The 25,211-nt window shown below is 40.5% G+C and overlaps 1 protein-coding gene across 2 annotated transcripts in view; it reads left to right on the forward strand.

Moving 5' to 3' along the window:
- G3BP1 (G3BP stress granule assembly factor 1) overlaps positions 1 to 20,216 on the forward strand; it is a 31,668-nt gene extending 11,452 nt beyond the window's left edge. The window contains exons 2-12 of one of the 2 annotated variants that reach the window (XM_015822344.1): positions 492 to 605; positions 3,400 to 3,481; positions 7,809 to 7,982; positions 11,106 to 11,196; positions 14,090 to 14,183; positions 14,699 to 14,903; positions 16,097 to 16,198; positions 17,244 to 17,355; positions 17,991 to 18,116; positions 18,218 to 18,348; positions 19,195 to 20,216. In XM_015822344.1, the coding sequence (XP_015677830.1) occupies positions 511 to 605; positions 3,400 to 3,481; positions 7,809 to 7,982; positions 11,106 to 11,196; positions 14,090 to 14,183; positions 14,699 to 14,903; positions 16,097 to 16,198; positions 17,244 to 17,355; positions 17,991 to 18,116; positions 18,218 to 18,348; positions 19,195 to 19,401 (1,419 nt within the window). In that variant the 5' untranslated portion in view covers positions 492 to 510 and the 3' untranslated portion in view covers positions 19,402 to 20,216. The remainder of the gene's footprint in view (positions 1 to 491; positions 606 to 3,399; positions 3,482 to 7,808; positions 7,983 to 11,105; positions 11,197 to 14,089; positions 14,184 to 14,698; positions 14,904 to 16,096; positions 16,199 to 17,243; positions 17,356 to 17,990; positions 18,117 to 18,217; positions 18,349 to 19,194) is intronic. The other variant, XM_015822345.1, reaches the window with a different exon arrangement.
- Positions 20,217 to 25,211: the final 4,995 nt, after the last annotated feature.

The following is a 25,211-nucleotide window of genomic DNA, read 5'->3' on the forward strand; positions in this document are numbered from 1 at the left end:
TTTTTAGAGGGGTTTTAATTATATTTTAATTGGACTATGTTTAAAATATTTCTTTTTAATTAATTTTAAATCTGTAATTGTCATTTATGTATTTTAATTGATTGTCAGCCGCCCTGAGTCCGCGAGGAGAAGGGCGGGATATAAATTTAAATATAATAATAATAATAATAATAATAATAATAATAATAATAATAATAACCTGAATGGCAATAACTTTTTTCCTTTCATATGAGATATTTCTGGAAGTGAGACATAACTCCTATATTTCAGGCTGAATATGCAAAGCCAGTGTAGACTGAGCTTTCTCATGTGCTTAAGGACCCTAAGGAGTGCCTGGGAAGAAGAAAATCAAATACTTTTATATCCCTGAATAGTGCTTGAGTTTTAGGATAATTTAATAAAATATGAAATAAATAATACATTAACTTAGCTAAGCTTAATTTGCAAGACTTTAGGTGGGTTCAGATTTTCATGAAGATTTTGGCTTTCAGTTTTCAGTTGACCAAAGAAATGGTGATGGAGAAGCCAAGTCCCCTGCTGGTTGGGCGGGAGTTCGTGAGACAGTATTATACTCTGCTGAATCAAGCACCAGACTACCTGCACAGGTACAGTTTTCAACTTACCTTTGAAAGCTTTTCTAACAATAAATTAACCTGTTCTTCTGTTTGGTACTTGCGTATGTCACAGCCCTTGTGTTTCATTCCTTTTTCTTACATCAGCTCCTTACCCTTACTCTTATGCTTTTAGCAATTTGCCTGCTACATTAAAGAACAACAATTACCCCTTAAAATTTGGTAGTATGCAAGCAGATTTCTTATTTACATGCTTTTTCTGTGCCACTCTAAAATATGTTCTCAACAATTGTGTAATTATTTGATGCAGATTTTAAAAGGAACACGAACTGCCTCACTCCTTTCTACTACAGTTAATCCTAGTCTTACAGCCACAATTGGGCCAAAATGACAGTTGTTGAGTAAAGCAGTCATTAAGCGAGATGTCATGTGGCTGCTCAAAGACCATAATCCTGGCACTTCTGATTGTGATCATTAATAGAGAATAATGGGTGTTAAGCAGATGAGTCCCAGGTAAGGAATGCCTGGGTGTTTCAGAGGGATGGGGAGGGTTCTAGGAGGCCTGGCATTCGGCTGGGTCCTATAGGGAGGCAGACAAGCAACAAAAAGCTTTCCTGAACTATTGCTGGCTTTAGCCATGTGTAGCAAATGGCCGCGGGAGAAGCTGGGTCCAAAAAGGGGGTAGATGAACAATGAAAAGGGTATGAAAAGAAGGTAGCAAAGGAAATGAGGCACTTCTGCTTTGGCCACTGCAGCTGGCTGCAAACGTTTGGTGAAGAACTAGGACACAAGGTAGCTGGGTGAGGCACACCATTTTGGGTTGGCTTGCTGCCCTGGAAGGTAAGGTAGCAGGGGCCAAAAGAGCATAGATGAGAGACAGTCAGGTGAGCGGGGGAAAGTTGCAGCCTCCCCTGGATTCCTAAGTGTAGGCAGGGTAAGTGCCCAAATTTTGATCACATGACCAGGGGGTCACTGCAACATCCGTAACTTTGGGCATGGGTCATAAATCTCTTTGTTCAGTGTTGTTGTGATTCTGAATAGTTGTCATAAGTAGAGGATGATCTGTATCACTTCTATCGGAAAATATACTATATTGTATTTTAGAGGCACTATTCTGTCAAGTAAGATGCCTTTTTTTAAAACTCCACATTCTGGAATTCCCCTCAGCTTCATACCAAAGTAAAGATGTGGAGAAATTGTTTTGATATTTGAATGCTAACCAGCCTAATTTGCATTTTTGTAATTAATATGCAGATCAGAAGGAAGCTATAGTTCAGTTTTTTTCATCTTTATGATGATGCCCTTGATAAAAAATGCATTAGGAGAAATTCATAAATAATACCAGTAGAAGAGAATATATGTACTCAGGGTTGAACTGTGGAATCCTTACTCTGAGCTTGCCTGTTTGTTTGCAGGCTTATTGTTACCAGACTAGATAATTCTTCACTGGTAGAAAGGAGAGGGATTTCCTTTCTGTTTATATACCATAGGTTGTTCTTTCAGTGTTGGTGGGATGTTACTTTCTCCTTGGTAGCTTCTTGATTAGGCTGTTGTTTACTGCTTGATTGTATGTCTTGAATAATAATTGCATATGTTAGGAAATACATATGTAGTCATGTCATTTATGTACATTTTGTCATGTTAGGATAAAAACATCAATTTTGGGGGGCATTTTCAGTAGTTTATTTGGAATTCAAGTTATCATCAAGTACCTGGATGAAGCAAACATGCAGCTTCATATTTTAAGTTTGGTTGGGTTTTGACAGAGCAAAAGTTGAAATAGGGTGTTCTGCTCTTGCTTGATGATGGAAAATCAATTAATTAAAATTAGAATCTGTTACCAGAGGCCCTGGTTTCCTCCTCCCCTTTCAATAAACGTTGAGGCACATGGCCAACATATTAACAGGAGAAACAAACAAACCCCAATATAACATTTATTTCAATTAGGGACTTTCTCAGTCTGAAGATTTTCCTTCCCTTCCCTTCCCATGAAATATGTATGCATATATTTATTAATTTATTTTAAATTCATCACTTTATGGGCACTATCTTTCCACTGATTTCAGCAAGATTAAACTACAGATTTTGGCTTGGAATTCTATTTATCTCCTTGGCACAAGCCAAGGGAAAATAAATGATGTTCTTTGCTGATATTTTGTTTAGACTGTAAGTAGCTTTTTATTTAAAAAAAAAGATGGTGAGTGCTAGTGTCTCTTAATTATATGAATACATTATAACATACAGCAGTAAGGTACAAGAGCTTGCAAAGAATGCATAACTAAAAATCAGGAAACAAGCCCAAACTGATCGATTGCATTATTTCAAACTACAATTCCCCCAACTCCTTTCTATTAAGCTTTGCTTGAGTTGATGGAATTTGTAAGTTATTATATTTTAAATTATATAAGTAGGATCCAAATAAATTTTCTGCAAAAGAGCTGAAGGCTTTAGATACTAAACAACTTAAATGAGAGCAATTAACTGAACATACTTAGAAGAGATACGTGAGGTTAATGACTTAAATAAAACCTGATGTTCCCCAATTTTTAGTCTTTAAATTTTTTATTTAGTTTTAGTTTTTTATTGTGACAAGCCTGAAATAATATCAAAATTCCTTCTGCATTTCTTACCCATGGCAGGTGAAAGATTGAGCCTTACCAATATCTATTGCAGAAGTTGGTTTGGTAAATCATTGTTTATCTATAGATCCAAATTAAACAAGAGCCTATCTCTCTTGCTTAATGCCAATAGATAAAATGTTATGAAAATGCACCTGGTAGATTGGAATTGTATGTAAATACAGTGTTTGTAAATTTTTGTCTCACAGATTTTATGGAAAGAATTCTTCATATGTTCATGGTGGCTTGGATTCAAATGGAAAACCAGCAGATGCCGTTCATGGACAATCTGTAAGCATTTGTAAAGTCATATGTAAAATGTCTAAAAAAAATAGTACTTCAAACTTGGAAATTGGTTTTTAAAGTGGGATGTAGGGATCAAGACTTCCTACTTGACTGCGACAGCCAATAACAAGATGATATAAATCATTCTACATTCTTAGGCTTTACGCATCAGTATAGTCCCCGAGTGTCTCATGGTTTTTGCTATGTTACTTTAATTAAATATTGTATACTTTTCAGAGACTTGGTTGTACTTTACCCTTCTGTAGAGATTGAATTTTGGATATAGTGGCACAAATATCTAATTTAAATAGAAAAGCTTAATCAAACTATATATTTCTCCAGCACAGGAGATGTCTTCCTGCCCATTAGATCAAGTCAGTCAAACTTGCCACGCCCATCCTGGACTAGGACACACTCAGTCTTGACTTGTTCTTCAGCCCAGGCAGATGTGGCAAATTTGGCTCCCAGCGTAGGCAGGTAGATCAGATCTTCATTGGTGAATTCTCCATTGCTTCCACAGTCTCCTAAGTAGCGCTGGGATCAGCGCTACCTCAGCCGACTGTTGGAGGCTTGAACTCCTTTCCCAATCCTAAGGCAGAACGGAGGCTTCCGTTCTCCTTCTCTTCGCTCGGACAGCGGTGGGATCAGTGCTGTAGCTGGCACCCCCCCTCTACTCCCTGGTTTCCTTTTTTGTCAAATCATTGCGGCTGCCATTTTAGCAGCCATGTGACGGCCGAATCAATGCGTCTGTTAGTGTGCGGCCCAGATCCCTCACCTTCTTGCTCAGGCCTCGGGGGCCTTCCCTTGATCGGACCATTGTTGCTGCCATTTTGGCAGCCACGTGGCGAACCCCCGTGCCGAATTGGCTCGCTTTTCGTGGGTGTGCGGCCCAGATCTGTCCGTTTCAGCCTGCAGTTCTTTCCTTTGTGGCAGTCGGCCTCCGAATCGGCTCGTTTTTCGTGGGTGTTTGGCCCGGATTTCTCTGATTCAGCCTGCAGTTTTTTTTTCCCTTGTGGCAGCGGCCGCCATTTTGAGGACCGTGTGGCTGCCGCCGTTGCCTCCTGCAGGGAGGCCAAGGGAAAGGGGCGGGGGGTCTCCTTTGGCTATTCTCAGCTGCATCCTTCCCAGGCAATCGAGGGGTCCTTTCCCTGTAACATCAGTCACCTTCGGTCTTGCTCCCCCTACAACTTCATCACAAGGGAGCTGGAAAAGGCTGTGGCCACCATTTTGGGCGGCCTGTACATTACTACACAAAAAGATTAAAGGGGGCACTTCTCCTGACACACCTTGGGGTTCCCTGTCGGTGCAGTCTCCCTCTTTCTAAACGCTACACAATCCATTGGGCCCAATTACAGGCCTCAATCTGGTGCCCCATCCCTCCTGGCCACCATTTAGCGGGCTGAGCATTGGATTGGATTGCACCCATCATGCGAGTGCTTTTACTGCCTCCGCAGATCCACCCGCCGCGCAAATGTGCTGACACTCATCAACTTGCCATGTCACCACAGCATGCTCTACGAGCAGGCAGGCTGTCATCACTCACCTGATTTTGCCGCGGCCTTAGACACGACCGGACCCCCAGGGTCAATTACCGGTCAGGTGGCCAGGGGAGCAGGGTGAACCGTAGCATTTCCCTGCTCCAACTGCACTAGTCTGATCCGCCAATTGATCCGCTGCCAGAGTTCCCTCTCAGCACTACCTGAGATAACTCACATTAGGATGGAGGATACTACGGTTCCCCATCCTAAGGATACCATCCCTCCATCCACTAGCTGAAAAAGGCACAGGTCCTCCAACCAGGAGGCGGCAGGCAGGATCAAGGCCAAGGCTAAGACCATCTCCGAAAGGAAGCCTTCTAAATTGGCGGAGAAGCAGGCCAGCAGGAGGCACCAGGCTTTGGAGAAGGAATTTTCCAAAGCACAGGGCAGGCCCGGGCAAAGGCGGAACAGACAGAGGCCTCGTTCTTTGATCTCCTGCTGGGGCCCTCAACCTCTGCTCAAGGGGTCTGGTTCCCGGAGGGGATTCCCACACTCCCCCTTCTCCTGGGGTGGATCAAGGTCCCACCATCCACCAACCTTCATTGGCACCACAGGTCACACATTCAGGCCCAGAGGCCACTTTCATCCCACAGCTGCCGGGCTCAGGTTAGCTGAGCCCGAAACCATTCCTTCTGATGATCGCCTTCAAGCCTTGATTTCTCAGGCGATTGACCGGGCTCTTGCAGCCAGGTCCTACCACATGCCCAGGACCGAGTCAGTGGCATCCTGTACCCCATCCTACCCTCTCCAGTCGGGAGCACCCGAGTACCACGGGCCTCCCTCACCATCCCGATCCTCTTATAGCAGGGCCTCATCTGCGGAGTACGACCAACCAGATATACCATGGTCGGAGGAGGAGGACCCCACCCCAGACCCTCCGCCATTTGGAGGTCACTTTAACCCGGCCCTTTTTTTGCCACTGCTTCACAAGGCCAGCACAACTGCCAACATAGGCCCTGATCGGATCCCTCAGTCGGACCCTTCGCCCAGTTCAGATCCGAACCCGGTGTTCTTTGAGCCCGTTGTGACTCAACACCATGTCCCTTGTCCATCTCTCTTCTTGAACGCGGTTCGGAAGCAATGGGTCTCACCTGGCACCTTCCCTCCTCTGGGAGGAACGGACAAGAAACTGTTCAGCGCAGCACCAGACTTGGCTGACGCACTTGAGGTGCCAACGGTGGATGAACCCTTGGCCCCTTTTTTGTCCTTGTCTACTGTGTCGGGGGACATGGCCGAGGTTCTGAAGGCTGAGGACCGTGCGGCTACCTCCGCGGCATGGGGCCACTTAGGCGTCCATCAAGAACGTTTGTAGAGTGGCTACATGGTCTTCGCCTCACCTTTCGTAAGGCATTACAAACTGGACAGGTTTGCCTCTGCGGACGCCTTTGGTCGGAGGGTCCTCCAACAGGTAGTATCTAGGGATGAGACACGACCTGACTGCTTCCCTCCCACAGGGACAGTGAGGCTTTGGTATGTCCCACTGGTGGATTCTCCATCTCCTGTGCTGGAGAAGGGGCGTTGTCTTACCTGAACGCTTTTTCTCAGCACGGAGATGGAGAATCCACTCCCGCCCATTTGGGTCTGTCAGGTTCAGTGTTAGGGTTCTGGGAGCCAACATGTCAGACTTTAGTCAGTGGCTTTCACCCTCGTCAAGACTGGGTGTGTCCTAGTCCAGGACGGGCGTGGCAAGTTTGACTGACTTATCTAATGGGCAGGAAGACAGAGCAAACCATTGGTGGATTCTCCATCTCCGTGCTGAGAAAAGGCGTTCAGGTAAGACAAACGCCCCTTTTGTTAAAGAGGATTGGGTTAACAAAGGAATAAATGTGGTCTCTTCCTTTTTTTAAACAAATACTGTGCTCATACTTGAACCTAAAATGCATAAAATCTTCTGTTCGGTTTTGTTTAGTCCAGGGGTCCCCAACCTGTGGGCCATGGCCCACTACCTGGCCACAGCTGCTTGGCCACCGGGCCGCATGAAGGGATGACCAGTGCATGTGCATTTGCGCTAGTGGCGAGCATCCTGCTGGCGCTACTGCTGCCCCGTCCCCAAGCATTCCACCGCTGCTACCGCCGCCCTGCCCCCGAGCGCCCCGCCCCATCCCGAGCGTCCCGCCGGAGCTACTGCCGCCCTGCCGCTGAGCGGGGCAGTACATGAAACCATGCCCCCTTCAGTCCGCAGAAAAAACGCTCTCCACAGAACTGGTCCCTGGTGCTCAAAAGGTTGGGGACCTCTGGTTTAGTCCCTATATGGAACACAATATTGCAGAAGTGGTTGGGAGGAGATAGCAGGAAAAGCAAAACTTAGGGTCTTCCTTGAAAAAGATGTGAATCTTTGCAGTGCCCGAAGGAATGAGAGGGAAACAGTGAAGGTACTGGAAGCTTGCTTCTTAGTGCAGAGATCATTACGTTAAAGAATAGGCCCCCAGGACAGCCACAAGTAGTGATGCCTAAGGTGGGGGAGACAGCAGAAGATGCTGGGAAAATTTGTAGGATGAGAAGAGAATGAGAATGATCTAGTTTTCTGATTTTTGGTTTAGTGCTCTGAGATTTCTATTGATTTTATTTCACGTGAAACCTGGAATAGTCAAAATGTACTACATTTTTTCTACTGAGCTACTGCCAATCTAAATGGATTGTCAGAACTTTCAGAACTCAATGATTTGTTTTGGATTTAAAACAGAATATATTTCCTTTTATGTAAACATCCCTACTTGCATTTCATTTCTGAGAATCTTTTTTTTATTGTATTTTTATTTTATTGTATTTTTCCTTCTCCCCATTTTATTCTTTAGGATATCCACAAGAAGGTGTTGTCACTGAATTTTAAGGATTGCCGCACAAAGATCCGCCACGTGGATGCTCATGCCACTATTAATGATGGTGTTGTTGTACAGGTCATGGGTGAGCTGTCTAATAACACTCAGCCAATGAGGAGATTCATGCAAACTTTTGTTCTTGCTCCTGAGGTATGTAGCCAGGGAAATTATTGAATTTTAGGTATTGCTAGGTTATTGTAAGACATTTTTCACCATAAAAATCTATCTTTAACAAGTTGTAGACAGGAAATCTCACTATCTGGCTTTTACTGGCTAAATTGAAAACCTATACTGTTGCCAGGACATCTTTTGCAAGATGAAAAAGAAGAGAAGTAGGGAATGAAAGAAATTGAAGACATGAATTAGGAAAAAATGGAAGGAAATTAATTAAATCTAGTTTATTCCACTGTTCACTGTATGAATTCATATTTCTCTATCCTTGAAAAATCTTACTTTCATTTTTTCATCTGTATATCAATTCACATATTGCCTATTCTTTTATTTCTAATACCTCTTTCTGAGTATTTTTCCAATTCATTGAATTCTAACATTCTTAATCTTCTCTTTTTATTTAGATATTCTTTGTACAGTGGGGAAAAGATTATTTGATCCCCTGCTGATTGTGTACGTTTGCTCACTGACAAAGAAATGATCAATCTATAATTTTAATGGTAGGTTTTTATATTAGGAGTGAGAGACAGAATAACAACAAAAAAATCCTGAAAAATGCATTTCAAAAATGTTATAAATTGATTTGCATTTTAATGAGTGAAATAAGTATTTGACCCCTTCGCAAAACATGACTTAGTACGTGGTGGCAAAACCCTTGTTGGCAATCACAGAGGTCAGACATTTCTTGTAGTTGGCCACCAGGTTTGCACGCATCTCAGGAGGGATTTTGTCCCATTTCTCTTTGCAGATCCTCTTCAAGTCATTAAGGTTTTGAGGCTGACATTTGGCCGCTCGAACCTTCAGCTCCCTCCACAGATTTTCTATGGAATTAAGATCTGGAGATTGGCTAGGCCACTCCAGGACCTTAATGTGCTTCTTGAGCCATTCTTGTTGCCTTAGCCTTGTGTTTTGGGTCATTGTCATGCTGGAATACCCATCCATGACCCATGTTCAATGCCCTGGCTGAGGGAAGGAGGTTCTCACCAAAGATTTGACAGGACATGGCCCTGCCCATCGTCCCTTTGATGTGGTGAACTTGTCCTGTCCCCTTAGCAGAAAAACACTCCCAAAGTATAATGGTTCCACCTCCATGTTTGATAGTGGGGATGGTGTTCTTGGGGTCATAGGCAGCATTCCTCCTCCTCCAAACACGGCAAGTTGAGTTGATGCCAAAGAGCTCGATTTTGATCTCATCTGACCACAACACTTTCACCCAGTTCTCCTTTGAATCATTCAGATATTCATTGGCAAACTTCAGATGGGGTCTGTACATGTGCTTTCTTGAGCAGGGGGACCTTGCGGGCAGTATAGAATTTCAGTCCTTCACGGCGTAGTGTGTCACCAATTGTTTTCTTGATGACTATGGTCTCAGCTGCCTTGAGATCATTGACAAAATCTTCCCATGTAGTTCTGGGCTGATTCCTCACTGTTCTCATGATCATTGAAACTCCACGAGGTGAGGTCTTGTATGGAGCCCCAGACCGAGGGTGATTGACAGTTATTTTGTGTTTCTTCCATTTGCAAATAATCGCACCAGCTGTTGTCACCTTCTCACCAAGCTGCTTGACAATAGTCTTGTAGCCCATTTCAGCCTTGTGTAGGTCTACAATCTTGTCCCTGACATCCTTGGACAGCTCTTTGGTCTTGGCCATGGTGGAGTTTGGAATCTGATTGATTGATTGCTTCTGTGGACAGGTGTCTTTTATACAGGTAACAAGCTGAGATTAGGAGCACTCCCTGTATAAAAGTCACCTAGGAGCCAGAAATCTTGCTGATTGATAGGGGATCAAATAATTATTTCACTCATTAAAATGCAAATCAATTTATAACTTTTTTGAAATGCGTTTTTCTGGATTTTTTGTTGTTCTGTCTCTCACTGTTAAAATAAACCTACTATTAAAATTATAGACTGATCATTTCTTTCTCTGCTCTGCATAGCTTCGCAGAGCCGCTCCGCTCTCTGTTCTCTCCAGTGATGGCGATGGAGGGCTGGCGGAGGGAGAGGCTTGTGCCACTCCATCATGGCGCAAGCCAGGGGAGAGTTGGAGGAGAAGGAGGTGGCGGCTGCCGCCAGGCAGGTGATCTCTGGGGCGAAGCGTGAAGAAAACCCCTCCAGCGGCGCACAGCACAGTGGAACCTTCTGCCATCACTCTCTCCTGGCTCCAAAACGGTGGAGGGGGACCGGGCCTACCTCGCCCAGCCTCCTTAGCATGCCAGTCCGGCTCGGGAGGGGATTGAAACGGAAGGTCGCCGAGCAAGGAATGACCTGGCTGGGGGGGGCCCCTGAAGGAAGCGAGTGCAGGGCGCATGGGGCAACTCCACCCCTCCCCACCTATCTTGCCTTGTAGCAATGGCGCGCGATGTGCCGCGCTTCCTGCATCATTGCAGCAGGATAGGTCTTTTTTTCGGGGTGGGGCTTATTTTCAGGGAAACACGGTAGTAGAATGTCTATCACTAAAATTAAGAAAATTCACTCTTGTTTTTTAGTCATTGAACTCGATTGTTGTATTTTGCTTGAAGTGATTGAGAGAATTCAGAAATCAATGGTTAAGTCAGCTGTGCAAGTCTTTCCTTGTAGTTTCTGAATAGCACATATATCTAAAACTGTTTTGGACTGAAATTCCAGTACAGGTAGTCCTCAATTTACAACCACAATTGAGCCCAACATTTCTGTTGTTAAGCGAGACGTTCATTGAATTTTGGCCCATTTTACGACCTTTCTTGCCACAATTGTTAAATGAATAACTGCAGTTGATAAATTAGAAACCAGTTTGTTAAGTGAATCTGGCTTCCCCATTGACTTTGCTTGTCAGAAGATCGCAAAAGGTGATCACTTGGCAGCAATGACCTTAAGTATGAACCAGTTGCCAAGCATCTGAATTTTGATCACATGATCATGGGGATGCTGCAAAGGTCATAACTGTGAAAAACGGTCACAAGTTCCATTTTTCTGTGCCATTGTAATGTAACTTTGAACAGTCACTAAACAAACTGTTGTAAGTCAAGGACTACCTGCAAGTGATTTTGGGATGACAGAATGAAATCAAATATATGTGGTGAACAAATTGCTGAATTTTATTTTTCACATTGTATTGTCTACAGGGATCAGTTGCCAACAAGTTTTATGTCCATAATGACATATTTCGCTATCAGGATGAAGTTTTTGGTGACTTGAATGCTGAACCTCCAGAGGGTAAGCTCCATAATCTTAATTTTGTGTTTATGACTGTTCTTTTTGTTAATAACCCCTCTAAATAGTGAAATGGCCAAATCATGACTTGTCTGCATAATTTAAAGATGCCTTTGAATAATAAAAAGGTAGGATCTCTTTTCAAATCCTAATGATTTGGTGAATTTGTCCACACTATTTACATGGTAGCATTATACAATTTGGCCACTGTTAAGCTTCTGGTGATTTTACTTTTTACTTTACTTTAGTCTAGTTTACAGCCCTTGAAACCCCTTGATGTCTCCATAAAAGTATTAACCATGTGTGACTCTGCTTAGGTATAAAGCCCAAGAGCAGCACCTGTTGATATTTCCAAAGAGGAAGCAGAACTAAATTTACAATAACAGTGAAAATCAGTGAAAAGATATGAGCCAGAAAAAGGATAATGCTACCCAAAACTTGTGAGATCTAAAAATGGGACCCTGAAAACCTGTACTTTATCATTCTTCCTTTGATCAGAAATTCTGTTTTTCTATACTAAAATACTAAACTGAAAACAGCCTATTGATTTCAACCTTTAACTTAACTTAAACCTGCCATTTTCATTTCAGTCAGATGCTATGCTGTATTTGTCTATTAATAGAATTAATGAGTTAGCCAAATTTGGTTTACCTCTATTTTCAACCTGTTCTCCAAAGGCGCCTGAAGGCAGGACAAGAAGCAATGGATAGAAACTAATCAAGGAGAGAACTAACCTAGAAGTAAGGAGAAATTTCCTGACAGTTAGAACAATTAATCAGTGGAACAGCTTGCCTTCAGAAGTTGTGGGTGGAAGTTTTTAAGAAGAGATTGGACAACCATTTGTCTGAAATGGTATAGATATCTCCTGTTTAAGCAGGGACTTGTACAAGAAGACTTCCAATCTCCCTTCCAACTCTTGTTCTGTTTAGCTGTCAGGTATTTCTACATTTAAGTTGTAAGAAAGCTAATTACCATAAACTGAATTATCATTAGAAATGCTTTCTTCATGAGCGTGTTGTTTTACATTGTAATATATTTTCAGACCTTTCCAGATAGTCCTTGACTTATGATCACAATTGTGCCCAAGATTTCTGTTGCTAAGTGAAACAGTTGTCAAATGAATTTAGCCCCATTTTACGACCTTTCTTGCCGCAGTTGTTAAGTTAGTAACACGGTTAAGTGAATCTGGTTTCCCCATTGACTTTGCTTGTTAGAAGGTTGCAAAAGGTGATTACATGACCCCGGGACACTGCAACATTCATAAATATGAGTCAGTTGCCAAGCATCTGAATTTTGATTACATGACCGTGGGATGCTTCAACAATCGTAAGTGTGAAAAATGGTGATAGGTCATTTTTTTCAGTACCGTTACAACTCCAAATGTCACTAAATGAACAATTGTAAGTCATAGATTACTTGTGTTGCTGTCCTAGTCTGATTAATTGATGTAAGCCTGATAGAGAAGTTGATGAAATCTTTATACAGTCTGAAATAATAATAGGAAAAGACTATATTGGAGGGATGCCTTCTTCAGTTCACTAATGGGTTCAGCCTCTTTTCTGAAACTGGCAATTCAGTAAATAGCCAAACATTGGTGGCGAAGATAGGCAGAAATAGAATGCATGGGACAATAGGTTTTGGGTGTTCTCTATCAAGGTTAAAAATAAATGTTTTGAGTGTTTTGGTCTATCCATGAAATGAAACTGCTTTTTCGGGTGGGGGAAGTCAAACAAAAGCCAAGGATATTGGCAGCTTAGGGGGGTAAAGGGAGGCTCCGGAAGATAAGGAGGGGGCTGGTCTGGTGTGATATATCAGTCTGGGAATTGAGTCAGAGGAAAGTTGCTAGGAAGAAGATGAATGAAAAGATTGACAGGATATGCCTTCCTGAGACATCAGTGGATATGAAGCAGGAGAAGAAAGTCACTGTGTCCAGGTACTCCTCGACTTACGACCACAATCGATCCCCCACAATTTCTGTTGCTAAGCAAGATAGCTGTTGAGTGAGGTTTGCCCCATTTTATGATCTTTCTTGCCACAGTTAAGTTAGTTACACAGTTGTTAAGTGAATCTGGCTTCCCCATTGACTTTGCTTGTCAGAAGGTTGCAAAAGATGATCACCTGAGCCTGGGATACTGCAGCTGTCATAAATACATGCCAGTTCCCAAGCATCTGAATTTTGAGCATGTGACTAGGGATGCTCTGAAAAATAATCATAAGTCACTTTTCGGTACCATTCTAATTTCGAATTGTCTCTAAATGATTGGTTGTAAATCAAGGACTACCTATAATTGGGATTTGCTGGCTAGTGCATAGTCTTATGTCAAAGTTCCCAATGTTTCCGGCTTTGCAGACTGGGGAAGGGGGGAGAGAGGGGTTGATTCGCGCAAGTGGCTGGCAAGCTCGTGCACATGCATGCAGCTCCATTTGCGCAAGCGATGTGCACACGTGCCTGCTGCTTATTTAAATGGAGCGCACGCGCTCGCTTGATGCGCAAGTGAAGATGCATGTGCTTGCGCTCGCCCGCTGTTTCCATTGCCTGGTTGCAAATCTCATGGCCCATGGTTTGGGGACCCCTGGTCTATGTGGAGGAGGAGTGGGAGAGCAGACAACATGCACTAGCCCTTCCTTGCTTATTCCTTTTATTCCATTTTATTATTTTATTCTCTCAAGACTTTGCTATGCCTGGAAACCAGAGCAACCCAAAAACCTTAACCTCTTTCCCATGTGTTGCATTTGGCCCCATTATTGTCCATTAAAAATGTACATATATAAAAATGTACATGTATCTAAAATGTACATATATTTAGTAAGCCATAAAAGATTGAATGAACATTATGAGCTGTCCTCTTAATTTGTACAAAGTAGGATACAAAGTTTTTTTTTTCTCCCTCACCAGAATCTGAGGAAGAGGCAGAAGAGCCTGAGGAAAGGCAACAGACTCCAGAGGCAGTTGCTGATGATTCAACAGCTTACTATGAACAGTCGGTCAGGTAAGTCAACCCAACATTCCAGTTACCCCATTTTTTCTTGCTCTAGCTGAAATAAAACTCCAGTTCTCGGAACATCCAGTCTAACCTCACTTTTGTTTACAAGTGGCCTCTCACAGCACTGCTGATAGAGAACAGAAGTCCCTTGTTAATTCTAGAGTCAAATTTTCACCATTCAGCAGTCATTGGCAATCTTGTTCTTAGAATATGTAAACACCTATCAGTTCTTTTCATTTTTGGAAATAATGTATTTGGAAGGCATGTTTTCCGTATGTAGTTCAAGGAAAAAGAATGAAAGAATCTTTTATTTTTTTTAAATGGAGGTATTACTGACTTTATCCCAGAAAACATTTTTGCAGGCCAGTATAGAACTGAATGAAATTATTATGTTGAACATTTTATAAATAACGGAACATTGTATAAATACTCTACTATGTAGGATTTAGAAAGAGTTAAGATTGTTATTGAACTGTGTAGACAAATTGCTGCCTATAATGAAAAAGATCTTTCATCGGCAGCAATGACTTGGAGGAACAGCTAGAAGAACCGGTTGTAGAACCAGAACCGGAACCAGAAGCTGAACCTGAACAAGAGCCTGAAGTAGAAGTTCAAGAAGAAAAACCTGACCTAGTGGTAGAGGAAGCAGCTCCTGAGGAAACTATTGAAAAGAGTCCTTCTCCAGTTCCTGCAGATCCAACACCTGTTGTGCAAGAAGACTCTAGAGTAATACAAAATTTTTTCTATGTTTGTCCTTCCATAAACTTGTTCTTTTATGTTTTTTTAAAAAATGTTCATTTGCAACAGGATCCCGCAAATTATATTTTAGGGAACTTTTAGTTCCCTAAAATTGCACCACTAAATTAATTACTGTTAAATCTGTTTTTAAAGTTATTGTGTCACCCAATCTAATAGATACCCTTAAAATAGAGTGTGAACTGAAAGCACTACCCAAATCCTCACATTTTTCCTATACAGCAGACATGTCAAACTCGTGCGTCATGTGATGTCGCGCAACACATCGGGACAGTTTTGCCATTGCTGACAATGGGGTGGGTGTGGCTTCCGTGTGACGCGCCTGGCCTGTGGACCGGCAGTTTGACACCCCTGCTATACAGTTATAAGATGTTTCACTTACAGCTTATTGACAAAATGACAATATCTCCATAGACACCCAGTGACAAATATACCATATTTCTGGAAACCAACCAGCAGTTGAGGAAATTTGAAACAACTACTTGCAATTCATTACTGTGACCTACAGTGTGATAATGAGATTTATCTAAGTCCTATTTGCAGCTGAGATTATGGTTATACAACACAGAGAACTGTTTAACGTATTATGCCTTTGTTAGATTTAGTCATTCCGCTTATGGAAAGCACTCCATAGTGGGAAGGAACTCCGACATAAGCATCAGTATTTGCATCGAAATGTAGTATGATATAAGAAACAGATGTCTATAAATCTTCCGATTTATGGTTTAACTATGCCAGGGGTCTTCAAACTTGGCCCTTTTATGACATGTGGACTTTAACTCCCAGAATTCCCCAGCCAGCGTGCCTAGCTGGGGAATTCTGGGAGTTGAAGTCCACAAGTCATAAAAGGGCCAAGTTTGAAGACCCCTGAGCTATGCAGTAACAAAGCATTGAAAGGCAATTTTAGTAGGCAAAATTAATTATCTTTGTTCTTGTTAATTGCTAGTACTTAGAACCAATTATTTTTAAGTTTTATTCTTAACTGCTGAGATAATTTGAAGGAAAAATTTAAATGGTGACAAATATTAAATATTGAGTATATACTTAATCATGTAAATAAATGAGACTGTACCAGTGGAATTGCAAAAAATGCTAGAAGTTGAGAGGGGCAGCCTTGAAGAACATAGGTATCTTCTATCATTAATAAAGCTTTTTTTCCCCAGACATCTTCATGGGCATCTGTGACCAGTAAGAATTTACCACCCAGTGGAGCAGTTCCAGTATCGGGCATACCACCCCATGTTGTCAAATTGCCTACATCACAGGTAGGAACCGCCCACCAAATGCATGCAAGAGTAATCAACAGGTTTAATACAATCTATAGATGCCTTGAATTTACAATTAATTTGAATTTTCAGCACCAGTCAATAGTTTATGGCGTGTTCAGCATAGGTGGCAAATGGCACTCTCCTTCCTTAAACCAGCAAACTGCTGAAGTTGCGTAATGTTTCAATGAATGTTGAAAATCACTGAAAATAGGCTATAAAAAATATGCAGCTCCAGCAATTCATGAAAACATTGCATAACTTCAGCAGTTCGTTGGCTTAAGGAGAGTGCCATCTGCCATTTTTAGTAAGAGGCAGCCTATGCAAGTTATCTGTAAGTTGGATGTTCTTAACTTGGGGATTTCAAGTAAACACAATATTAAAAGAAAAAGCAGCAATAATAGGTTTCACATCAATTTTATTGGCTCTCCCACTCTCAATAACTGTAGCCTCTTTCTAAAATTCCTGAGGAGAAAATTAGATTAAGAAGAATGGGAATGGGCATTTTTTTAGTTAAAAAACACTAGGCTCTAGAGCAGACATGTCAAACTCGCGATGTCACATAACATCACGTGACATATTGGAACTTTTTCCCCATTGCCGGCAATAGGGTGGATGTGGTTTTGTTGTGATGCGTCCGGCCCACGGTTTGACACCCGTGTTCTAGAGGGATTTGCTTCTAACTATAAAATTGTCTCCTGGCCATATCATTTGGACTTGTTTTCTATTCTTCAACCCCCTCATCATTTTGAGGAGACACTGCCACATTAAAGATAAAATGCAACCATATATTGCTATTATCACCAGAAATGGATGAAAAACCCTGTGGAAAGGAAGCATTTATCACCAGTGCTTCCAATTCAGTATGACTTCTGCTGGCTTCAACGCCAAGTGTGCTAAGTGAAAGAAAGGGCTTAATTTTCTCCATTCCGTCTTTTAAGCTTGTTTTCCCTGTTTTCCACAGGTTCTTAATGGTTGCAGACAGAATAAATTTAATTTTGCTTGTCTTTTGTACTCTCTCATTTTGTGCTGGTACATTTTGCAGCCCCGTCCTGAATCTAAACCCGAATCCCAAACTCCACCCCAGAGACCTCAGCGGGACCAGAGGGTGAGAGAGCAACGGACAAACATCCCACTACAAAGAGGTCCTAGGACAAGTAAGAAAACTAAATTCTGTATTTGGCATATAGAAGAATTGTATGGTGGTGATATTGTATGGTTTTTAAAAGGGAATTCAGTATTGAATGCTTAGGCTAAAAAATACAAAAATATTGCTTAAGAGTTGGGAAAGAATGAGTCCAAATTAATTCTAGGTGGATAGCAATAGCACTTGGACTTATATACCGCTTCACAGTGCTTTACAGACCTCTTTAAGCGGTTTACAGGGTCAGCATATCATCCCCAACAATCTGGGTCCTCATTTTACCAACCTTGGAAGGATGGAAGGCTGAGTCGACCTTGAGCCGGTGAGAATCGAACTCCCAAACTACTGGCAGTAGGCAGTCAGCAGAAGTAGCCTGCAGTACTGCATTCTAATCACTGCACCACCACAGCTCTTTACTTTATTCTACTTTGAAGGCTTTGGTAAGATGCCACTTACATGTCAATAATGAAGCCTCTTGAATAGGAATAACTAGATCAATTGTTGCATCCTGTTTGTAATTTCATTTGCCTAATTAATGACTTTAGCTTTTTTTTTTTTTACTATAAACAAAGATTAAGATAGAAGCTGTTTCATTTTCTTTAACCTCATGCATGATATTCTTACGCCATAATTTATCATTTATTTAAGTACGGGAAGGAGAACAGGGTGACATGGAAACCAGACGGATTGTGAGGTACCCAGACAGTCACCAGCTCTTCGTTGGGAACCTTCCTCATGACGTTGATAAGTCGGAACTAAAGGACTTCTTTCAAAGTAAGCTGTGAACATTGCTTTTCTATTGGTTGGAGTTTGCTATTGGTGGCGTTTAAAAGTACATGCTTATTTTCACAGAACAGTCTAATGTATGATCAAAGAACTTGGAAACTCTCTTGCAGGCTATGGAAACGTCGTAGAACTGCGTATCAACAGTGGAGGAAAACTCCCTAACTTTGGATTTGTGGTATTTGATGATCCAGAACCAGTTCAGAAGATCCTCGGCAATAGGGTACATTAAATTGAAATTAATAAACTTTAAGTGATTATGACCATGTTGAACTTTGCTAAATATCTATCCCTTTGAAGTAAAACAGAAAATATTTGCATTAAAAACAAAAAATTATCACGGGAATGCTTCTGCTTTTATGTTGGCAAATGATTGCTAAAATGGAATTAACAAGAGTGGTACATAGTTACCGTAATTGGATTATTACTGCAATTAATGTGCAGTATTCATTTAAAATAATTATTAAACAAATATCAATTTCATACTCTAGTTATTCGGAAAGATTTTTTTAAAACGCTATTGTGTAATCTTATATATTAGGATTCTTCGCTACTTTTTGAAACCATAGTAAACGTGTGAGGGTAGTTTACCAGTTTAGTGAATAATTGTGGATTGCTTGGACCCCACATGCGAAATTGTTCTCTTGGATTTTCAGGAAGGACAGAATAGGAAATGCAATAGCCCTTATCTCCTAAACAATACTCTATTATATGTTGAAATGAGACCAGTATGATGGGGACAGGGGAGCATCCAGTATTCTTATGGCTTTGTACAGGAACTTCATAAGTAATCCCAACTTGTTAAAAAATAAAGGAATACGGAGTGGTTTAAATTCACAGAAACACATATACCTATTTTGAAACAGGCGGTAGGATCCACAGCATTATCTTTTAGCCTTTTGGAAGATTAAATAAATTAGGTTGCAATCCTGTATTCCCCAGAAAGAGATCATGGTGAATCTAGTGAGTCTTGCTTCTGAGTAGACTTGGGTTGTACTTCTGTTATTCACCTTTCTGAATGGCTTTTTTTTTTGTCGTCTCTTGATTTTTCTCTCGTTTTTTCTTGTAGCCAATCATGTTCAGAGGAGAAGTGCGCTTGAATGTGGAAGAGAAAAAAACACGAGCAGCCAGGGAGGGTGATCGGCGAGACAACAGACCCCGTGGGCCTGGTGGCACCCGTGGGGGGCTGGGAGGTGGGATTCGAGGCCCTCCACGTGGAGGAATGTCTCAGAAACCAGGATTTGGCACTGGAAGGGGCATTGGGCAACGCCAGTGATTAATGGATGATGAGAGGAGACAAACCCTTCTTCCTGCAGATTTGTGAATTTCAGCCTTGGGTATCTTGGAATGTGGTCCTACCCTGTTATAGACTGCTACGTTTGATACAATTTTGGCTCATTTTGTTTGTGTTTGGTTTTGTGATTTTTCTTCCTAGTCCTTGTCCCAGATTCCAGCTTTGTGGAACAATATTTCAGGAAAAGATGGATTTTAGAAAGAATTACCAAATCCTTGCTCGCTCGCTGCAGACATATGGACTGGATATATATATATTTTTTTGGTACCAGTGATTTTTTCCTAATGGAAGTGTGGCGCTTTTCTTCTTTTTTTTCCCCTTACTGACATGAGGTGCGCTTTAGTCAGTGGAATTACCCTTTTTACCTGCATGTGTTCTGGAGCCTATAGGAAAATCTAGCACCTGACAAACATTTCAAGGGCAGGGAAATCCGTACACCCCTTGGGAGGTGGGGTCATAGGACCTCTTCATTCCCAGTCTGAGATGTTGCTGTTTGGAAATCGACGTTACCCTTTTTTTTTTTTGTGGCGTTGTAAAAGTGGAATAAAGGGTATTCATAGAATATTTTCTTTTGGTACATGATCACGAAAAGGAATTCTCACTACTGTTTTACCACTTACAAGGATTGTGGGATAGGTTTTAAATGTCTAGAACTTGACTCTTTAAAACACTCTTCCTGAACTTGTAAATTTTTTTTTATTGAAATAGGGACTTTTTCATGTTTAGTTTGTATTTGTATTAAAACCGAAACAAAATTGTTGTGCCTTCTATTTATCTCTCATTCCAGTCTTGGCAAATTGTTAAAAAAATAAAAAAAAAGTATAGATTTGCTTTATTCAGTTTTGGAGTATGTTGAAATCTTTCATGAGATTTTTGACCTCTTTCTCATTGTCACATGATTTTATAGTTGCACAGTTTTGTTTTTAATAGCCTTATATATTTGTGTAATGCTTTTCAGGAGTTTCAGAGGCCCAGCTATGTATTGACATTGTCATTAGCTCTGAAGTGAGTGCCTTCCACTATTACATGACTGTGGGAAATGAAATCATAAATCTTTATAATATGCACATGTTCAATTTACAAAGTATGTTGCTATGTGTTAAGACTTAGATTGGCTTTAAAATGCCGCTCTAATAAGGGGGAAACGATAAAGTCCAATTTCTGATAATACCCATTTTTCACTGTGATTATATTCATGGCATTGGATAAGCTATGAGACATCTGTCTTTGCTGAATGTATATAAAAGAAAATAAAATAACATTGCAGCTGTGGGAATGCCTGATAGTCTTCTCCACTATATATTAAGACCATCACACTGTGCATGGCCTCTAGAAAACCAACTGCAGTACCTATTTAAAAGCAGTATGGCTGCTGTAATCATATTAATTTAGAATACAGCTGAACATTGTTCATAGGCCACCATACTAGAAAATTTTAAAATTACAATTTGTATTGAGATGGTGACACGCCCGTTGACATGCTGTAGCTGAATTCAGTTATTGGTATTCTGTAGTTGATAAAGGGGACAAATTACCTTTTGATAGTTTTAAACTTAGATTTGTAATTTGAAGCTTTGGAGAATTATGATTTAAGCTTAAGAGGCTGATTTAGTAGCTATCATGAATCATGCTACAGCATTTTGCTCTGGACTGAAAATATGTTCCTTGAATGTCCATTTCAGTTAAGTAAATTGCATTTGATATTTTATTTAAGGACATGGCAGCAGCATAAAGGAAAACAAACTTCTATCCAGTCTTCTGTTGCAATGAGCAATTAACATTTGGAAAGGCCATAAACAAGTGTTAAGTATTCCCTAGCAAATAACATGTAGAAGAATACTGTTTATGACAATTGAGAGAAAAGCCTTTAGATTAATAGCTATTGATGGCTTTTATTCTCCACTGATCTATGATTGTGTGCTATGTGAATATTTGTATCAAATTACATGTGAAAAGGACTCTACAGTGAAGTATTTTAAACAAATCTAGTTTCTGCACCCAAGTAGTTCCACATTCTAACATTTCCTTGTATGGTATTTGTGCTTTCCTTGGTCATTTTGCTTGCTCCTTTTTGCATCTTTACTGATTCTTGAATAATATTGTAATCTATATGAACTAGATGTGTTCAGTGTGTTCAATTTGGTCTTTATCCCTGAAGCCACAAATTATTTTACCTTTTACTGTGCTGCCCATCGCAAGATATCTCTCAGCTAATGCTGTATTAAATGTGAACGATTAGTTTTTGCTTACATTTGGGCAATATTAGTATGCATTCTTAAAATTTGGAGATAACTTCTTGGAACTGCTGGTTATTTTTCCAACCAATGTATTAAAGTTGGAGTCGACTCCTAAACTCATTGCTTAGCCCTAACTTCAGATCATTTGCGAACAGAGTATAAAGGCATGCCTGTTCAAATTCTTTTGAGTTAGGTTGCCTACTTTCCTGTCTTGCAAACAATCACACAGATATTTTGTAAAAAAAATAGCAAATATTTCAAAACTAATTGCTTCATTATCCTTCGGATTTGTTTTATCATTTCTCTAAAAAAGCCAAACCCAGCCCCACATCTCAGTTTTTTATTGTTTGTAGAAGTTCCTAAAACCCTTAGTAGAAACCAACAAGTTTTGGCAAAGTCATCTATCTTATGTGGTAAGTAATGAAGACAAAATATTTCTCTGCAATCTCATTAAGCCATTCTTCATCCAATATTCTAATTACCATTCTAGCCAGATTGCTGACTTCCGATGTGTTTAAAGTTCTGATTACTTGTTCTTGGCATACTTTGTATCCATTCTAAATTTCCATTTATTTGGTTAAATTTAATTTCTTTTTGTGGTTTCAACAAGCCTTCCAGTTTTTGAAGAAGGCTTTTACTATCTGCCAATAGCCTCATGGACTAGTACATTTGCAGGCATTATATGTTAACTATACTTTAAAGATTCTACAACTATTTGACTTGACAACTTTCCCTTTAAATTTCTTTTTTTACTGACCCTAAGTTTTCAGAAATTTCCTCTTGAAATAAAATGTGGTTTAGTGAACTATGATAATTTTCTGTGGACGAATAAATGAAATGTGATTTTTGTTTTCTTTCCAGTAGTTCAATAATTTGCATCTAATAGTAGCTCAGAATTGTACTTGGAATTTAAAGTTTAAATGATCTTTATTCTGAAGAGTTTTAGAAACTCCTTTGTTGTACATTGATGTTTATCCAATGCTTTGTGAAGTTAATTGAAGTTACTTCTTTCTGCAATGCTCTTTTGATTCCCTGATTTTGTTTTAGATCATCCTGAATATTTAGGTCAGGAGAAAGAAACTATATCCCCAGTACTAAATTATTTTGAGATTAATGATATCTCTTAATGATATTTCTTCAGACTTGCATGTATTTTTACAGATTTCTAGGTCTTATAGTATGTATAGAAGAAATTCCTTTCTATAATCCATTCTTTGAATTTGTATGATTAGTTTTACTCTAGTTTACCACATCCACTAGTTAGAGATAGTCCTCGAGTTAACAACAATTTATATAGTGACCATTCAAAAAATAGGACTTACGACCGGTCCTCATACTAGCCACTTTCACAGCATCCTTACAGTCATGCGATCAACATTCAGGTGCTTGGCAGCCAGCATATATTTACGATGGTAGCAATATCCCAGGATCAATTGATCATTATTTGCGACTTTTCCAGCTTGCTTCTGACAAACAGTCAATGTGGGAAATTTAACAACCACGTGATTCACTTTAACTATGGCAAAAGGTCATGAATTTGGTTGTGACTTAACTGCCTTGCTTAGCAACATAAATTCTGGTCCCAATTGTGGCTGTAGTAGATTACCTGTATTCCCCTTCTGCAGTTGGTTATGCCCCAAATTCCAGCATTGCTCATAAGTGATCCTCTACTAAACTGCTGCAGCCTTTTCAGTCTCTGGCTTGCATTATGTCTGTGAACTGTTTCTAACAAGATATAATTGGAGATTTATCAAGTTAAATCTTGTTTATCACTGTCTTAAAAGATTTCTCTTGAGTTGGATGCTCCCCAAAAACTACTTTCCTCCCCAAATCAGCTTAAAACCTGTCCTTTTCATATGAGTCATTAGCAGTGTAATCCAGCGGTCCCCAACTTTTCTGGTTTGGGGGGGGAGGAGAGAGGATGGTTTCACGCTGGCCTGAGGTTATGGACCCCTGATGTAATAGCAATAGCACTTAATACCGCTTCACAGTGCTTTTCAGCCCTCTCCAAACGGTTTACAAAGTCACATATTGCTGCCAACAATCTGGGTCCTCGTTTTACCAACCTCAGAAGGATGGAAGGCTGAGTCAACCTTGATCTACTCAATCGAACACCTGGAGTGAGCAGTGACTTAGCCTGCACTGCTGCATTCTAACCACTGCACCTCTATGGCTCTAATCCTCTTTTAGTTCCATTCTTGTGTTTGTTTGCATAAGCCTGGCATCTCCAAAATATTTTAAATCCAGAATGAACAACTTAGATTGCTGAAATGTAGATAACAATTTATTCTGGCTACAAGAATGCAGATTTGGTGCTGTGACATCTGAGTGGTGGGATGTTTGAAAGCATTGGACTGGGATTTGTGGTTTACTTTTTAAGTTTTTTTCAGAATAAGATTTCAGAGAAAACTGGAAATCAGCATTTGCCATGCAATTGTAGCCCTGTTAGCTATGAAGCATGGCATGCTGTTCATAGATTCAATTGTCTTCTGTTTAAACTCTCATTTCATGTAATAGCAGAACTACAGTCAGTCTTCATGTCTTAAGATACAGCCACCGTCTATCAGCTTCTGTCAGCTATCTTTGCCTCAGTTTGTTAGGGCAATGGAAAGCATTTGACTACAAAACATCATCAGCACAAGGGATGCACTTCTTAAAAAAGAAAAGCAGTCACATCTTTGGAAGTTGTCAATGCTTATGTATGAGCAGCTTTCCAACTGTTAGTTTTCAAGGTACTTGCAATCCATCACCTGCTGCTGAGCTGGATGGCAAAATATCTGATTTGGGTCAGTACAGCTTATGGCGCACAGCTCCCAAATACAGAATGAACGTGGATGTCCAGGTTGTCCGTACAGCTCTGCAAACATGCAGTCCAAACAATTTTGGCCCCATCTTTGACTTCACATCATCTTGAAATGTCCTGAAATTTGCTGTCTGGTCTGGGAGCTGAGTTGTTTCTGACCAGGAAATGATTGTGTGCTTCTGTAAGACTGAGCCACTCTCCTAGTCCAAGCATATGTCAAGGCTAGTAAAGTCCCCCCCCCCCCTGTTTTCCCTGTCACAATAAAAACTGGAAAATAGGTGAAAAGAAATAGGTGACAAGGAGCAGTATACTATCAAATATTTTCAAACTTTCTAGTGGTTTACAATAGCACAAAAGTTGAAAACAATATCAAGACATCTATAGTAAGAGTAGTAAGTAATAAAATCAACAAGGATTTAAAAATCAGAATTTTTTTAAAATGAAAATAAATGCAGCAGACATTCAAGATCATGTCAATACATTTAACAAATGCTCTTTGGAAAAGTTTTGACTTTCAGCATTTTCTAAAGATGTCGGCAATAGTGCATGTCTAATCTCTCTTGAGAATCTGCTCCAGAGAACAAGTGCTACCTCCAAAAATCTGCCTTCAGGCCTCAACTCTTCCAATTTTTGGAATTGGGGGAATGACTAGTGTCACCTCACAGGAAGAATATGGTTTGCTAATATTTTGTCTTTGTAGTTTAGATCAACTGCTCCTTTGGGGTTACCTTCAAAGACGGCATTTTTAAATA

The sequence above is a fragment of the Protobothrops mucrosquamatus genome, unplaced genomic scaffold (genome assembly GCF_001527695.2).
Source record: "Protobothrops mucrosquamatus isolate PMUCROS unplaced genomic scaffold, P.Mucros_1.0 scaffold1527, whole genome shotgun sequence".
Classification (NCBI taxonomy): Eukaryota; Metazoa; Chordata; class Lepidosauria; order Squamata; family Viperidae; genus Protobothrops; species Protobothrops mucrosquamatus.